Source organism: Coturnix japonica, chromosome 1 (genome assembly GCF_054131305.1).
Source record: "Coturnix japonica strain WE chromosome 1, WE-NBRP24, whole genome shotgun sequence".
In the NCBI taxonomy this organism is placed as follows: Eukaryota; Metazoa; Chordata; class Aves; order Galliformes; family Phasianidae; genus Coturnix; species Coturnix japonica.
The window spans coordinates 29,670,649-29,689,092 of record NC_140663.1 but is presented as its reverse complement, the minus strand read 5'-3'; the positions used below and the strand labels follow the sequence as shown (position 1 = coordinate 29,689,092).

At 36.2% G+C, this 18,444-nt stretch overlaps 1 protein-coding gene across 4 annotated transcripts in view; it reads right to left on the bottom strand.

Moving 5' to 3' along the window:
- Nucleotides 1-18,444, bottom strand: part of MON2 (MON2 regulator of endosome-to-Golgi trafficking) — a 65,241-nt gene that overhangs the window by 9,051 nt on the left and 37,746 nt on the right. For 3 of the 4 annotated variants that reach the window (XM_085536664.1, XM_085536668.1, XM_015855373.3), the window contains 10 exons: nucleotides 15,884-15,994; nucleotides 15,175-15,350; nucleotides 13,570-13,732; nucleotides 12,823-13,116; nucleotides 11,883-12,081; nucleotides 10,185-10,813; nucleotides 5,106-5,249; nucleotides 4,547-4,564; nucleotides 4,154-4,282; nucleotides 2,104-2,294 (listed from right to left, as the gene is read on the bottom strand). In XM_085536664.1, the coding sequence (XP_085392790.1) occupies nucleotides 2,104-2,294; nucleotides 4,154-4,282; nucleotides 4,547-4,564; nucleotides 5,106-5,249; nucleotides 10,185-10,813; nucleotides 11,883-12,081; nucleotides 12,823-13,116; nucleotides 13,570-13,732; nucleotides 15,175-15,350; nucleotides 15,884-15,994 (2,054 nt within the window). The remainder of the gene's footprint in view (nucleotides 1-2,103; nucleotides 2,295-4,153; nucleotides 4,283-4,546; nucleotides 4,565-5,105; nucleotides 5,250-10,184; nucleotides 10,814-11,882; nucleotides 12,082-12,822; nucleotides 13,117-13,569; nucleotides 13,733-15,174; nucleotides 15,351-15,883; nucleotides 15,995-18,444) is intronic. The other variant, XM_015855359.3, reaches the window with a different exon arrangement.

The following is an 18,444-nucleotide window of genomic DNA, read 5'->3' as shown; positions in this document are numbered from 1 at the left end:
AACCACCAGCCTATTATCAATATTTTAAATTCTTTTGAACTTTAAAGCTTCTAAGTGAGAGTCAAGAAGTTCCATGCAACATCTGAGAAAAAATTTCAATTCTGATTAAAATGCTGGTCCCTTGTACCCCTTTATACACGTATATTGTAGAAAATCACAGAATACACTCTGGTCTCTTAAGAGAGAAAATCATAGTTAAGAAAAGACAGAGAAATTTTTGGGCATCATAAATATTCACACAAGTAATGCCTCCTTTATCTCCAGAGAATACTCTCCCACGCATGACAGCTGGCAAAAGCTATTAATTAACTCCAACAGTTATTGTTTTTAGCAAGAAACATGTTAATATGGAACTAATATGGTTAGAACAGCTTTCAAGAAAAGTATAAATCACTTGTTAAGAAAAAGAAATTACACATTTGGCCAAAAAAAGGTCATGCAGATGACAACAGATAATACCCGTCTACACTGAAGATCTGACCATCTTACTTCCCTGGACTTACGAATGGTTAATAGCCAAAACTGAACCATGGCCAATCTGAATCAGTTAAAAACATGCGAAAATAATGTATTTCATCTTTTCCACAGATATTTAGGAATTTACAGCAAATAGTAAGAAGTTTCTTCAGGAATACATATGAGTGAATATATATTATCCCACAATAACCTGAAAAACCTTCATTATAATTTTCTAAACCTCACAGTGGTATTGATTATAGGGTACTAGTTGACTTGGACTGTTAGAATGGAAACTGGAATACTAACTGGAGCCAAAAACAAAACCAAAGAAGATACTGCAAAGATTATTTTAATTTAAAGAAACAGTGAAGCAACAAAACAAACATTTGTGGTTACTTAAGTGTCTTCTCTGCACTATTGATGATCTTTTTCTGATTTCCTGGTCTTTCTATCTAGTATTATTTCTTTTAAGTAAATTCAAAGACAAAAGAAAGGATTTTCATACAATTGTATTATAATCCTACTGGTGGAATTCCAAAGCCACTCATTATAAACATTTTTACTAACAGATATTCCTCTAAAATTAAGTTTCATTTTCATCGGTATCTCATTTTCATCTGTTTTGGGCAAGCTGCTATTTATTCATTACTTGTAAATACAGCTGTGTTTGGTTGCTGACTCCTGTCTGTTTGCAAAGTATGCACATACAAATATACACAGAATATTAGTATTAGGTACAGAAGAACCCTGCTGTTTTTTATTAAAAAGAAAGACTAATTTATGATTGAAATCAATACAATAAATAAATAAATAAATAAATCGGGGAATTAATTTCTTCATATTCTACATTGGCCTTTAATCTACAACACAATTAGATATACTCAGCTATAGCTGGAAGCTATTCATACACAGATGCTCACAAAAGATGAAAATTCTTTTCCCCTTCTATGCAGTCTTCTACAATACCTAACCTTAACTCACCACTAAAAGGTTCCCTTGATGTTAAATCTTTGCTACACTGAAATGCATTTTTACCCGCTGTAAAGGGACAAAGATAATTCTTTGACAATATTCTGGAGACTTCCTAATTACACATTCTTCTTGTTCAACAAGCTTATAGGTCTAATCTCTATCATTTTCCTTTTCTGATTTTCCTCAGCACGCCCACAACTACAGTGTCGCTCTTGAAAGATTAAGCATACACATCTGTTAGTCTGTCTGCTTCAACCTTTTCACAAAGTACAATAAATATAGCTAATTGTTTTCAACTTAACTGGAAAAAGAAAATAATGCTGCAGTTCTGATCAAACTGGGCATCTATCAGTAACTCTTCATCAGATCCCAATATTTGGGAGTCCATATGGAAAAAGGAAAGGCTATGCCTCGCATTCAGAGCTCAGCTGAGCTTTTTCTTGCTTTGACACTTCACTTCTTCAATGAACTCCTGTCTACTACTTACTGAAAGCATACTTTAAAACTTGATGAATTGGTTACCTCTTTTCCTTCATACATCAGAGTCATCTTCAGATATCAAATAACTAAGAATAAGGCTCCTTTTATTGAACGCTACTGGCACGCTGTGTGACTACATCAGTGAATAAATTACTTACAAATATTTTTGAGTTAAAAAAAAAAGAAGTTTACCTTTTAGTGAATAAAAAGTCTTCAAACGTATTGGCTAACTCTGGCCACATGCTGTCAAATTTTCCAGAAGATGCGTGCTGCCTTGCAACTGGTAGTCCAATAGAAAGTACTTTGAGAAGAGAGGAAACAGCGAGCTTCCAAGTGCTTTCAGAAGGACAGGAGTATTTCAGACTAAGTGGAATTCTCAGTGTCTGCAAAATGAAATATCAAGCTACATGTACAGTTGTTCAGAGAAATCTAAGGGTAAGGCAGATTTCTGCAGATCTCAGAAGACATTTAAATGGATGATAGTACACATCTGTACATTGTCTATTGGCACTTGAGATGGTCTTTTAAAAATATAATGATAAAGACTATTTACCCTATGCCAGCTGGCTAAAGGATGGGTCTGTTAACAAGTACAAGGTCAGAATCCACACTGATCCATTACCAATTACACTATGAATCTACTCATCACTAATTCTCTTTTTCTATATTACCACCAACCTTTCTATGAATCCTGATAAACAGGCTTACCTAACATCTAACGGGTTGCATAAGTGTATTCTGGAGTTTAGTTCTGTATCTAGAAAGTTCTCCCAAGTGCTCCCAAAGCTTAAAAAGAAAGAAAAAAAACAAAAAAAAAGGCGATACTGAATTTAAACTTTTCCCAAAACACAGAATTTGATCTATGCATGTGACCACTGCAAGGTATCTGGTCACTGTTGACAGTTAAACTACAGGAAGTTTAAAAGCAAAAAGAACTACTGAAACTCTGAAGTTTTCTTCAGCCTTTTTAGGCTGCTAAACAACTCAAATGTAAAGCAGACAAACACACAACAAATTTTGGATAGCTTCCTTAGCTATAAAAGAAACTCAAAAACATGATTAAACTATGTTTTATGCACTACATGCACTTTATTTATCCCTTCTATCATTGTCAGTCAACTGACTGAACAAACTAGGAGCTGATACTAAGTTATCTTGGGCATCTAATTCTTTAATTTATATTTCAAATACATATTAACTAAATTTGGGTATTATGTATATAACCTTGATACCTTCAGTAAAGTTCCTGATTTAAGGAAAACAAAGGGAGAACTCACTCTCTAGAGAGTTAATTGTAATAAATTTTGGCGATGAGTTTGTAATCAGAGCTCGGATCTAACCCTAAACAGAATATTTTCTTCTGATGTTTTGCTCATGGAAGTAAAGTCCAGTTCTAATATAAACACAGGCTTCAGACAAATGAAAAATCACTTCAAAAGTGTTTTCATTTACTGAAGTAGAGCACATTGTTAACAACTGTGAATCTTTGAAAAAAAGCAGCATTTTATAAGTTTCACTTATCCATTTAAAATAGAAGTGAAAATCAACCATAATAATTTTGAAATACAAACACTCAGTTCATGACAAGTTCCAAATAATACCATGTAACTATTTTAAATACTTCAGGTGTCTCCAAATTTCCATATAGGAACAACCCGCAGACAACCGAGTCATTACAAACAAGCTTAGGTCTGATATATTATCCACAAGACATTTACTGCTATTTCCATTATTTGCCAAACTGATTTGCTAAAAACAAGGTCAAACAATTCTGGGTTTGGCACTTTCACGTTGAAGGCACATCTGTGCATCCGTAATATTTTACAGCTGTATCAATGATATGTAAAGCCATTAAAGACAGACCAAAATAACAACTAGAGCACACCCCCTTAAAAGCGTGAGTGCCAGTTTTGTCTTCAGCGTTCCGTTGTATTTACTAGGAGGCCTGCTTTTCAGACTCGGGTACATAATACTTTCAAAGATCACTGTTTTTTGGCCTAACACATCTCTTAATTTTTGTCTTAACACTGAATTACTGATTATTATACCATGCAGCTAAAGAACAATGCATACACATTAAGCAGTGGTGACTGCAGCATCACAAGAAATGACCTGTTGCTCATCTCCATAGACAACCAGCTGTATCCTTTACCAAAGCTTTAAGCTTCCCAGAAACTGTCTATCAACACTATCTCAAAATAAAACTCCATTAATTCAGAGCACGAGCTGGACAATCCTTTACCTTAATAATGTTCTGAAGAACTTTCTCATTTACAACAGCTTTATGGCAAGCTGTTTTTTGGTATAAGTCCACAACCACTTCCAACGATCTCTCAGCAAATGGCACATAATTCAATGCTACCCATTCCGCCTAGGAAAAAGACAGCAAATTACTGAACTGTATGTGTGAAAGTATTAGTTAAGGAACAGAAATGGAATGCTTTGCATTGAACTCTCAGTTTAATGCATGCAGGTTTTGGTAAGAATATGGTCCAAGCAAAAAAACTGCAAATACAATGTGGTCTGACTATGAAAATGTACTCTACATTGAGGTAAAGTACATTTCAATAGGAAAAATGTTGCAATCTAGGCAAGACAACTACATTAGGACAATCTGTAAGGAAATTTAACTCACCGGTGCAAATAGTTGTATCTAGTGTGATTCCATTGTGTTGCAGGACAAATAGAATAAGAAGAATTAATACATAAATAACAGTTACCTCTTAGATTACACTGAATCAGATGCTCATGCTTAGTGAACAGCGGAGTACACAGATCTTAAAAATACAGCTATTATTGAGCATGTCCTATTTCTCTACAGCACATGCAGTGCAAAAATTTGCAGCTTGAAGGAATTTTTCCATTCAGAAGTATGGTGTTTTTCTATTTCATTTAGTGTCAAATATAGGAGCAGATATTTTAGATGAATTCACTGAACTAATTCAGACATACTCATTATGTCTGGTGTCCAGAGAATTTTTTGACAAGGAGAAATACAAAATAGATGAAGAAAAACAAACAGAATTCAAAGGTAGCAGAAAAAAAAGCATGTAAAAACACTAATAAATCAACTTATTACACAACATGCACAGCAAAGTTTTTACAGTTAAAGTAAATGCATCCTGCTAAAGAACACCTGAAGCTGAATTGTGTTTACCAGCCAAATGAAATGGGTAAGACTCATAATGAATTACCTGATTATACTTTGCGTTTGCAATGTGCTTTGTTTCCAGCTGTCCATACTGTGGAGGCTTGCATGAAAATTCCACAAAGGCCAACAGCTGGTCAAAGATTGCAGGATACATTATCTGCATATTTTCTGAGCCCACACATATAGCCTATACGAAAAGGAAAAACAAAAGCTTGTTATTTATCTGGAGCTTCAGCACATAAAATTATGCCTCAGTACAACGAGCTGCTACAGAAAAATACTCGTGTCTGTCTCTTTCCTGTATTGGCTTATCACAAGGTCTACTATTATTTAGCTCACAAATGATTTTGCTACAGCACCATAATGCTAAAGCAGTAACAGTATTATCAATATTAACACTTATCAATATTATTTAATAAATATGCAGAATGACTATTACAGTACCATGCAGGAACTGGACTACACAAGAGTAACACTGAATACAGGACAAAGTATAATCCTAACAGCTTAAGTATAGTAAGCTTTGTTATGTTATTAAAATTATAAGGATACTTGGCAATATATATGTTGACAAATAAAGCTATCTCATTTTGCCTAATAAAAAGTATCTTTTCTTTACAAACTTTGCTTTGATATGACATTTTTGTGGGTCATATAATTCTTGACTGTTGGTCCCAGCCACATCTTCTAAAAGGTGGAGCACTTAGATCTCAGAAGTAATTCATACAAAGTTGCAATAAGTAGTTAAATTATGTCTTACAGAAAGAAACATAAATAAAATCAGAATGATATCATTTTGGCATAGCTGAAACACATAGTCTTGTGTCAAAACTGGAAACACTTAAGAAGGGTGTCCTTAGAAGACGTCAGTGAAATATCATGTTGTCACAGCATAATGATTTCCTGTTGCAATATAAATCCCAAGGAAAAGTCAGAGCATCTATTTAAGCCAGATAGAAAAATTCTATGAAGCTATTCCAATTATCTTCTGTCATTTTAAGTCTTGCTCTTCCTCCCCATTTCCCTCCTCCCAGACATTCAAGAAACATTTACTTACTGCTCCACAAAAGAGCTTTGATCTTGTACTGTCATTTTTCTCTGGGGAGGAATCAAATTCTCTTTCCATTAACTAAAGACCATTCACGACAAGTTGTGGCCAAACTAATTCAAGGCACCAACAGTTCAGAAGCTGTGATTACAGTCTCCATGCTGGGGCTGTGTCATGAGCTATGACATTCAAGGAGCTAGTGAATATCTCCAGTCCTCAGCTGAGAGAGGGAATAAGCCAATAGAGCCTGTAGGCATCAGCATCGCCAGATCACCCTAAGGCTTAGGGCACCTTCATGCAGCACTGCACCAGAGCACTCCATAAATGGCCTTTCCCTTTTCCTTGGCTTCCTGCAACTGAAAACACATGCCCTAATGCCCCTAAAGCTTAACCAACGTTATGAATACAGTGGAATACTGCTCCTTCTAAAAAGCTTTACTCCTCTGCTGTTTGAGACTAAGACTGTGCTGACCTCAGAAAAAAGATGGTTTGATGCCAGATTCTCCCCTGTGTTGCAGAACAGTTTAATTGCTGATCTGACGTACTCAACACACATTAGAACAGTTTCAGCTGACGTGCTGCTGCACCAGAGTCCTTGCACTAAATTTTAATATGTTAATACAAGATTGTATATGTAAGAAATTATTTTGCATAACACTACTTGGATTAGAAAGGGAAAAAGAACATCCACAAATCCCTCTGTAAGTCTCCCACACAAGTAATTTCTGCACGCATCTTCAATATTGTCACTACTGCCAGAAGACCAACTTAACATCTGCAATGACAAAAGTAACTTTGCTATTCCTTCTAGCTTGCTAGATTTTTATTATTGCTCTTATTACTCATCTATGATCCACACTCCTTAAGATGCCACTTTGTCTTGTCCTGGTGAACAAAAGCAATAACTACTACTTATTTCAAGTTTGCGCATCAGTAGGTTCTTATTCTTCGTATTTTATGAAACTTTTATAACATTTTATTTTACAAATAGAAGCACTTTCTATCCAGTCTATTGATGATTTTTTCAGTTCTTAATATTATCTGTTATTACAAAAAGAAGAGGGTAATAGGTCATCGTTTTATATTGAAAAGTCACCTAACTAGAACTGATTTTCAAATAAATTTATGTTTCTGACTGACAGCATAGAGCTTTTATCTAAGCAGCTGAAAAATGCAAAAACAGCACAGCGAGCATGGAACCAAGGATGCTGAAAGTATCTTTAAGAGGTGCTTATAAAATAGAGTAATATTTACTGCATTGAGTGCACTTGTTTACATCCTTAAGTAAAGAGAGAGATAAATAAAAAAGTAATGGCCGGGCAACAACGGAGCACACAAGCCCTAAAACAAAACATTTGGTTGATTGCTGTTTCCTGTAAAAATTGACACGGTACTTTAGTTTTAGAAGTTTATGCTTTAAAACATCCTAGTATAAACCTTCAAATTTTTGAATAGCCCAAATGCATCAAGCACCTCCCAGCACAACTATTGTCATGGAATTGTTATTTTTACAGCTCTCGGTGGCTAAGTCTGCACTAACTTGGTTGTAAATATAAACACAGCCTTAGGCACCACACCCACAGCTCAAGAGGTTTACATTCATGCTGCCTACAGAGGCAGCATTCACAGTAATTTGATAATAACCAGGAATGTATCTGTGTTCTTCTGCCTGATGAGGCAGCTGGCCCACCGCAGAGCTCACCCAGAGAGAATATAGGCAGGCAGTGAGAACAAGCAGAGAATTTAGGCTTGAGTACAAATTTTAGCTGAGCTAATATGGTGAAGCAGGCACTTATAGTTCATTGCTGTCGTCTAAGAAAACAAGTTATAACAATTAATAAAAAGAAAAGGAGAAAAGGGTCTAAAATAGACTCAACATATGGAAGTCTGAAACAGGAACTAAGCTCGCCTTCCATTCCTGTTTTTGTGCATTATAACGCCCTTTGTTAGTCCAATTGTATAATAACATCTCTGTTCGACCACTTAGGAACTCAGCTTTTAAAAAGTACTTTTTTCATGCTATTCCAACTGCAAAGTTGTTCCAGAGATTTTTACGAAATCTTAACTGGCCTAAATCCTTTTGTATCAACAAAGAACAAGACTTACTCTGAATCCAAATTCAGGAGAGATTTTGTATAAAAGAAGGTAGCAAATATTAACTTATACTCCTTTAACTACCACCCTAGAGCCTGGGAGCACTCCTAAGTATTAATTCATTTATACACAGGAAAAAGATACCATGGCATCCAGCAAGACTCTTGCACAGATGGCCTTTGCTGCACCTCCACACTGGCAGACTGCCTTGTTGTATTACTTCCACTACACTGCACAGCTGAGAGAGATCACAAGACTTCACAGAATTTATCCACCTCCAAATATACTTTAAGCTAAATTTTAAGGACTGTAGTGCTGTTCTGTTAGTAATGTAATTATAGATGGGACAGGGTATACTGCATTATATTAGAGTGCCTAAGGCTTCCTATTCCAGCCCTTATTTTCAAAGGCTTGTAATTGCTATGCTAACATGTCTTAGTTTCATTTGGGGATGGGCTAGAGAAAAAAAGATTTGCTATTAAAAACTCATGTTAAAAATGCTGGAAACTCTTTCTTTGAGAAGTTCTGGAAAGTTTTTGTAGCTAAGAACTTCTGGATAAAGGAGACCAAAAAAGAAACAAGAAAAACTGAGAAATTGAGGAATGTATCATAGAATCAAAGAATCACTCAGGTTGGAAAAGACCTCAGAGATTATCAAGTCCAACCACAGCCTAACCATAGTACCCTGACTCTAACAACCCTCTGCTAAATCATATCTCTGAGCACCACATCCAAACGGCTCTTAAACACATCCAGGGATAGTGACGCAACCACCTCCCTGGGGAGCCTATTCCAGTGCTTAACAACCCTTTCTGTAAAGAAGGGTTTCCTGATATCCAACCTAAACTTACCTTGGCGCAACTAGAGGCTATTTACCCTCATCCTGTCACCTGTCACCAGTGAGAAGAGACCTGCCCCTCTCTCGCTGTAAGCACCTTTCAGATACTGGAAGAGAGCGATAAGGCTCCCCTCAGCCTCCTTTTCCTCAAACTGAAAAGCCCTAACTCCCTCAGCCTCTCCTCACATGGCTGATTCTCCAAGCCATTCACAAGTCTCACTGCCCTTCTCTGGACCTGTTCCAGCACCTCCACGTCCTTTTTGTACTGAGGAGGCCAAAACTGAACACAGTACTTGAGGTGAGGCCTCGCCAATGCCAAATACAGGGGCAGGATTACTTCCCTAGTCCTGCTCACCACACCATTCCTGATACAAGCCAGGATGCCATTGGCCTTCTTGGCCACCTGGGCAAGTAGTCATAACATGAAAGCCTGAAGGGAGCAAAGTCAGGTCACATAGACAGTTTTAATTCTGGTATTTCCCAACCAGTATGGTTTTCTTCTTAAAGAAGCACCTAATCTAAATACATTCTCTCATTCAGTATCAACGCTGCTTCATCTGAATAAATATGCTTTCTGAGTTAATTATTCTTGGACAATGTTTTAGAACCTCAGCATACTTTTTTGCTGTTTTATTACCCTGTAAAAGGCCACACTAATTTGCTATTTACAAATTTGTTTGCATCAGGGATTCTTTTCTGAGATGAGTTTGACAGTACGAGTTTGTTATGCAAAGATGCAGCATTATTCTTAAACAGCAGGTTAGTAAGAGGTAAGAAGGTAGACTGCTTGAGTACCAGGGCAACAGAAGGAATACTATTTGGAAGACTGTTTCTCCGGTTCCATGCACAGACTCTCAGAACAGTACAATATTTAAATATTAGATAGACAAGAAAATGACTATAAAAACATCACCGCACTTAAGGTACTTCTGCAATCTAGCGAAAATGCATTTCATGAACTTTCATTCCCTTCAATGCAGAACAGCTGGATTGCAACAGGAATGGAATCTGACTGTTCTGAGACAGTGCACTGTGCAATTATAAGTAAAAAAAATTAAGTTTAAGTCACCACACTAAAGCTCCAAGAAAAACCGAGACAGTGTCATTTCCTTTTCACTAAACATTTGAAGTCCCATTATTACCTTTTGTAAAACATCTAAAGCTGTAAGCACTGCTTCCTGTAAACTTGTCAGAACTGCTTCAGTGTAAGACGGAAGGATGAAAGGGGAAGCATCAGAACTGATTGGAACTGAAACTGCACCATGCAAAATGATACCCAGCTTTTGGAGATCATCCATGCTGAAACCGGTTTTGATGTGTTGGTAAAGAGCTGGGAATATCTGAATTAAAGCTGTAAGAAAAGGTTGGCTGGGAATGAAAGTCAATTTATCACAAGTAATTGGAGGCTTTGTACTTTCTGAACCGATCCTGTACCAGCTGTTCCAAGCCGCCCACCAAAGATTCAGATCTTCAATCTCATCTGTTACTACAGGTAGTTCAGCTCCATTGTATCTTCCCATTCTTTCTCCTATGGAGTCCGTTCTCATGAATGATCTCCCAAGACTAGTGGCAGTTGTCGCTCCTACCACCACAGGTACAGAAACATTAATAGCAGGTGGTGTGTCAGGCTTCTCTGAGTCTCGGACTGGAGAAACTATTTGTAAGATTTCCTGGAAGCTTTTCAGAGCAGCCAAGGAAACTTCATTATTTTTGCTGAGTGCTGCTGATTGAATGTGATCAAGAAGAACATCCCAGGCCTGGGAGAAGTCTCCTGTTAAAAAAACAATATTAAAAATATATATATCAGCTTGGTACTGGCTTGCTATTTACCTGCCCAGTCACTAATCTCTGAGAGGCTGTTTATGTACTTGTTTCTGTAACACATAGAGACTTACACAAGGTTATCTGATGGCTTTTCAATGCCTTTTAAAATATGCCAGTTCAACTGTAGCCAAAGAAAATGAATGCAAAAGACAAACACACAAATATAAAGATTGAAATATGAAATTGAATCCATGCATGTTTGTTGCTCAATTGTATGCAGTAATATTTCACAGTAGCTTGGTAAATGATCTCATGCTTAATTTCTATAGAGAGAAAAGAAATAGGGAAGCCTGAGAAAAATGAAGATGATGAAAAACGGTACCAAGGAGCTATAGAAGTGAAAAGGAAGGCTTTAAAAAAAGAGAAAGATTTTAAAGAATAAGAAAAGATGGATCCCTTCAGTTAGGTATAATTAGAAAAAACTGTAAAGTAACTCAAAATTACATCTCTGTTCTAGACAATAGTTGGAAAATGGAAAGATGGTAGAGTGAGCGGAGAAAAACAATCACTTGAAACAGCAGGTATTCCCAATATCTTTTGAGTCCCATCTTTTTGTTAAAACATCCCTTCTTCTTTAGACCATAAGCTTCACTGATTTTATGAGTCCTCTTTACATTGTAAGAGCACTGATAAACCTGACACGTGGAGGCTATGAAAAAGTTCTAGGTAGGCACTGTGCACTTTTAATAAGACAGGAGGAAAAGTGTGTTCCAAGAACCAAAAGAGCACAAAAATTATTACCATCAAGCAACTAAAGTAAAAGTTATTTGGCACTCAGAATTATGACTACTGAAATCAGTCTCAAGTACCATGGCATGGAAGATGAAATTGGTACTTAAAATTTTTGGCTGTAAAGAATTAAAAACTCTCATTTTCATCACATTTGAGGTGAGATACAACATAACACACCTGTAGGCAAAGGTTAGGATTTTTACTCAACTCCAACTGAAGAAAAAGCAAAGCAAATCTGAGAGTTTCTAACCGTATCTTTCAGTAACTTTAAAACCATTTTTTACCTAAAGGCTGCAGTAAGTATCTCCGGGTATTAAATATTCTTGCAACTCCAGCCAGTGTTAATACCCATGTTTCAGCCCACTGTTTCTCAGCTGTATCCCTTGAATGATGGATGAGGATGTTGCCTCCTCCTGATTCAATCTTCTCTTTGTCAGCTGTTGTAGAAGATTCTCGAACCCTGTCTAGCAGGTGAAATAAAACCTGCAACAGTCAGAAAAAGAAAAAAGAACACAACTTTTAAAATAAAATTGTTGTACAAATGGCATAACTGGAAAAAAAAAAAGTTTTCTGTTATTCTATATGTAACGGTGTCACCTTGAGAATTTCCTTATTTAAAAGCATGTGAGCAAAAGCTAAGAATAAGAATCAGCCTACTGATGCTCACTTAAGAAGGGTCATAAACAGCATGATCAGAGTCACTTAGAATAGTGCCAGTTTGGGTCTTGAGATCTCAGATACCTCACACAGTACAGCAAGGCAACAGACTCCACAGCTCCCTGATTTTTCCTCAAGGCACAGACAATACGACTGTGATTTTAGGATTAGGGCACCTGACCGATCCTTTTAGAAAAAAAAAAGCCAAACAGAGGACAAAGCAAAGCTCACTCTTCTATCAGATCAATTCAATCACATGACCCTCAAATGTCACCACATTTTTGCAAAACAGGAGGAATTGCTCGCCTGTGCAGGAAGGGAATAGCCCTTTTATACAACTCCCGTGTAAGAAAGAAAATACCAAGATGCAAAAATTGCATTTCATAAAAGGCTTTAAGGGTAAGGGAAAATCAAAAAAATAATAATAAAATGAGGTCAGACTTCTACCGCCGCATGTTATCTTTCACAGAATCTTATTAAACTAGCTAAGCAATATTTAAAATAGCATGCAAATGTGAACATGAATGAAATTTTAAAAATCCTCCAGTAGAAGCTCGTGTGTCATACCTTCCATATCACTGTGTGCCATGTTGAATGCTGCAACAAAGTTCCATGGGCACCAATGGTGGAAAACAATGTCTGCCCAGCACTCTTCCTAACTGCAGGTCGGGGATCCACACAGAGCTCTCCAAGTTTGGCATACAGACATAACCAAAGACAGTCAAATGGTGGTGCAGGATGAAAAGGCCTATTCAGAACCACTCCCTTTTCTTCCGCCTGCTTCTGCAACACTGCTTCTTCTTTGTTAAGTTCCTTTTCAATTATTTCACCTCTTTGGAAAAAATAATCTGAAATATTCCACTAGAAAATAAATAAAATATTACACAATAAAATATTACAACATTCTTAATGATCACAAAACATTTCTCATTTTCACATTTAGAAGTACTTCACAAAGGTGCCCTTAATAATGCAAGATCAGCCCATAAATGCTACAAAGTGCAGACATTTGTTTCTTTAAGTCTTAGCTTACAGGCCACAGTTGCATATTGCAAAATAGAAAGGGAAACAATGTATTGAAACTCAGAAACTGTTGAAAATGCTTAAAATCCAATTCTATTTGTTTTATGTGGAGCTTAAAATAGATTAAAGCTCATTCTATTTACATATGATTTCAAATGACAGCATGAGACACCAGTAAGAAATAAAAGAATAGGCTTTGGCTTTTACTTGTAGAATGGACTACAAGTAACTTCCATTAACTAAAAAAAGGAAGTCAGAAGCAGCATCACTGTAGGTTAACATGAAACTCACCAACAACCCAATTGAAGTTAAGCTAATATTTAGTTCTTGATTGTGAAGACCAAAGCTTCCTGCAACTTCAACAACTATCTGTAGACAAGTACATGGCATTGTTGGAAGAAAGTCGGTCACAACCAACTGGAGACACTGGAATGCAGTCCGTATTAAGGACTCTCTTAAAAAAAGAAAACACAGAATAAAAACAAAACACACTCACACTCTAATTCCAAATTTCCTCAAGAACAAAGAAAACTTTCTGAATAAAACACATCAGGAGATAGTACTATTAAAATACATATATTGGTACTTATGAATTTTTGAAATGGACTGAGATTTGAAATGGATGGCAATTGTTTTTTCGTGTTTTAAATAGATGTTTTTGGAAATGCAACATTAAGTTGAAGCCTCAACTTAAAGTATGCAGAACAGATGGGTGCATAAAATGTATTTTATTTAGTAAGAAAAATGCACACAATGCACCTTTCAATACTATATATTGTGTTAGACAAAATCTTTCAAGAAAATCTGCTGTTAAAGACATATTTAATAAATATTTATCCTTCAGAATTAAATTACAAATACAAACATAAAATAAAAATGTAGTATGGGAAAACATTTGTGAGGAGTCCTCTGAGCAGGAAGGTTATCCAGAACCAAAATCTTGTTTTGTGAGAGACAAAATGAAGGAATCAAAAGGAGAGCAGTGCAGTGTAGATAATGCAAAACAGGGAAGGCAGACTACTGCAGCTGCATTTAAATTTAGCTATAGGGCTTTTTAAATGCTTAATATTAAACACAGAAAAGAAAAATCCAAACGTTTGTAACACAAAAACAGAGTGTCCTTCAGAATACATCTTCCAGGAAAAAAACCCAACAGAATATAGATATGCCAGCTACTTATTTCAGAATCTCGATTAAAACCACAATTTTTTCCCCCTATTAATTCAAAATGAGTATCACAGGTGGGACATTTCTACTGTATCATAACAGCCAGCATAAGATGGAAGCCAGAGAAATGCAGACAAACTTGTGTGTGGACAATAGCAGTGTAACTACTAACTCCATGTAATAATATGTGTCCTACAAACTGATATCTATCCTATCATGTAAGTATTTATTCTTGCTTATACATATGGAAGAACTGTTCTCACACTACTTTCCTCCATGTTAATTACACAGTTCTATAAATTGAAACACACACAAAACCGGAGCACTTCCCTCTCCACCAAAAAAATTCCAGAAGTGTGCACTCTTCAAGGACTCTCGAGGAAAAGGAAAGGAAGCAGGAAATGAAAGCATGGTTATGCAGCTCATTTTGAAGAGCTGCATTGATGGGCAAGTAATCTCTTTTTCTGTATTCAAATGCAAAGCCATTGCATTATCTCATGTTTGGAGAAAGGTTTCTAAGTCCTTCATGCAAGCAGCAACAGGATAACAGTAAAATAGAAGTGTTCTACAGGAAGAATTACCAAAATTACCAAAACTGCTGAGTAAAATTGTTAATAAGAACATGAATTACACTACTACAAAGTGGTTATTAAAGTATGAAAATGAAAGCAGAACTCTTTCTACCGTTATCACCTTACATGATCTAAATATTTAATTTTGATCACTTACCCCTGATCACTTCGTATTGCCCCCATGACTCCAAGGACTAATGGCCAACCAGGTCCTAAGCTGTCGCCCTGACTCTGTAAAATCTGTAGCACACACTCCAACTGCTTGATTCTGATGTCAGGATGACTAATGTTTGACAGCTCCTTGAGTGGATTCAGTAAAAGTAGCTGCAGTCTCTAAAAGTAAACAGTAAATTTTAGCATCCTTAATACGCTTTAACTGATTCATAATTATTTTTACATATAATAAGTGAAACCATATAGTTTTTACACCAGTAAAAACAGTAGAATATTTTACTAATAATTGATTGAACACCTATGATTTAGAAGGTTACACCATTTATTTTTTACATGTCACTACATCACATATTTACATACTGGAACATATAAAGCATTCCGGAATTATTTTGCACTCATGAGGGGTGATTCACAATTTGTTCTAACAAACACACATAATATTCAAGTCTCAGAACTCTCTGTCATGCATTTGAAAAAAGGAGAGGGTAGCTCATTAGAATGCACAAGGTGATTTTTAATAGTTACAACTGAATGTTACAGCTGTAGGCTTTATAAACTCAATGGTAAAATTGCTTTATGAATGCCTCCTATTCAGTGAACTGTAAAAAACTTCCTCTAGGGAAGATTCTGATTTCATGTTCATAATAAGTCTCAGAAAAGGAGGAAAGCAGCTTTTCATAAACTTACTTTACCTGATTCTGTGATAATGGAGGATCGTGGCTGAATGTCAGTCCAGCTTTAATAAGAGAGGTTAAAGCCTCTGCTCCCCATTCTCTCATTCTGGAGTTGGGATGCTGACAAACCTGAAAGCATAGCAGTGTTCTGTTTGAAGCGACTTTTATTTAACCAAGATTTAAGTATAAGTAATATATAAAAATTGGACATTTAAAACTGTAGTGGATATTTAGATACAATATTCTAATAAACTATTATTTTTAGAAGAATACAACAAATCTCTAAATGTTAAAATCAGATTTAATACTAAAAGAAAATAAAAATTGTTATCTTTTGGACAGACATACCTTCTGAATAGGGAAGCAACAGGAAGCAAGGAAAGACACAGAAGGAAACAAATTGAAAACCACAATAATTCAAGTCAAAACATTCTCCAAAAATCAATATTCTGACTGCTATTTCAGATATTCATAGGTTAAAAAGTACCAAACAGGTCTTCAATGACTGTCTCAAACTCACAGGTTTAACTCAACCTTGAGCTACTATAAAATTCTAAATTTCATTTTTGACACACAGCCTAACATACATAATCAGGTAAAGAAGCATGACATTGACCAAAGCAATATGTGTCTGCTCTTCTATGGTCTCGAATACAGAAGGTAACTATATAAAGAATGCAAAATAAGGCTATACATTACTATTTCAAAAACATGACAAAATGACAGTGATCATTCTTTCACTCTTAAGTTTCAAATGTCTTTCTTTCTCTTTGTCTCCTAGCTACCTGAGCATAGTTGTTTTTCTAATTGCTTTTTTTTTTATGTTGTTAAAAACACTATGCACATCTAGATACACAGTAATTCTATCTGTAGTCCTGTATTTACAGTCTAAACGACCTCCAAACAATTAATTCCATCCACATTTCCTGCCTGAGCTTAGGTGGCATGAGAATCCAGTATCTTTCAAAATCCAAGGCAAGGTCATAAGGAAGGAAGATGGTTTGGTAGGGGTGGGTTGGTGGACTGTTTCGTTATTAGACACTGGCCAAACAGAACTGGAGAACAAAGCAGAAAAGCTAGCTTCATGTTAAAAATACAAAACAGAGATATAGCTCATCTCCTAAATTAATTTATTTTTGTTACTTTACATAAAATGATAGAATTTGAACTACATCACAGCGCTCTGAATCTGACCAGACAATCAGAAATAGGGAAGTAATTCTTCCTTCAGGTTGTGTTTAACTGAATTTGCAGCTGGTGCTTTCTCCTTCCTCACTGTACCTCAAAGACGTAAGTTTAAATGGAAATACTGCAGTGCTTTAAAATAAATTGCATCTCCTGAAAAAACAGTGGCAAATATCCATGATGGATAATAGACTGAAACAGACTGCTTACTATAGGAAAGCATGGGTTTAAGAGATTATTCTGTTATTCCGTTGACTCAAAGCTTGCTGAAGGACACAGATGGAACAAGTCCAGAACCTCCTCTCCCTCATATAAATTGGAGTGAGGCAATGGGCTCCCAAGGTGTGGATGGTGAACCTTATCTTTCTCTTATCTTTTTCCCCTCCAAGATGACGTCTGCTTTAAGTCATTAAACCTTTAAGTATCCATCCATATTTTTTAATCCTAGATGTAAGACTACGTGGAGATGATCTCCATAATCAAGATCAGAGATAGCCAATCCTTAATACTGCTTGAAATAATGCACTGGTTTGAAGGAAGCATCTGACACTTTCTGGAAAATGAGGAAGAAAAATCTCTCTGCTTGCACTGGGGTTTATGTGTCAAGGTATAGCTTGGGGGGTGGGAGCTGAAGGAATGGCTTCTGTGAGAAGAGACCAGGAGCTCCTCTGTGGTAGGCACTGCCAGTTCCAGTCAGCTTCAGAGGGGACCCACTGCTGACCAAAGCTTAACTGATCAGTGAGGTTGGTGGCACACTTCTGTGACAATGTATTTAAGGAAAAAAGAAAAAAAAAGTTGAAATGTTGTGCAGCAGCTATTAGAGCGTGCAGGGAGAAAACATGAGAGAAACAACTCTGTAGACAGTAAGATCAATGAAGAAGGAGGGGAGGATGTGCTCAGTGCACTGGAGAGAAGGTGGTTGTAGTTTACTTTTCTTATTCAGTCACTAACTGTCAATAAACTTCCAAAAGTCATCTGTTTAACCCATGACAGTAATCAGCTACCAATCTTACTGTCCTTACCTTAATCCATGAGCTTTTTTCAACTTATTTTCTCCTCCTATCTCACTGAGAGATGGAATGAGTGAGCAATTAAATGAGCATTTTGGAGCCAGCCAAGGTTAATCCACTACAGTCCTTTCTATCTTTAAATACACCCCCTGCTCTTGTATTTCACTCTTCTACCTATCCCTGCAGAGGATTAAAACTATACACGTACATTCTATAATCTGGTTTTAGTTTCAAATTCAAAATACAAGATTTTGTCCTTGATTAAACAAATTTTTCATCTAGGAGTTAAAATATTTACTTCACAAAAGACACCTATGTTGCTATTTTTATAATAGTGTTCTATTGAAGAAACAATCGAAAATATGACTTCACATTTATTAAAAA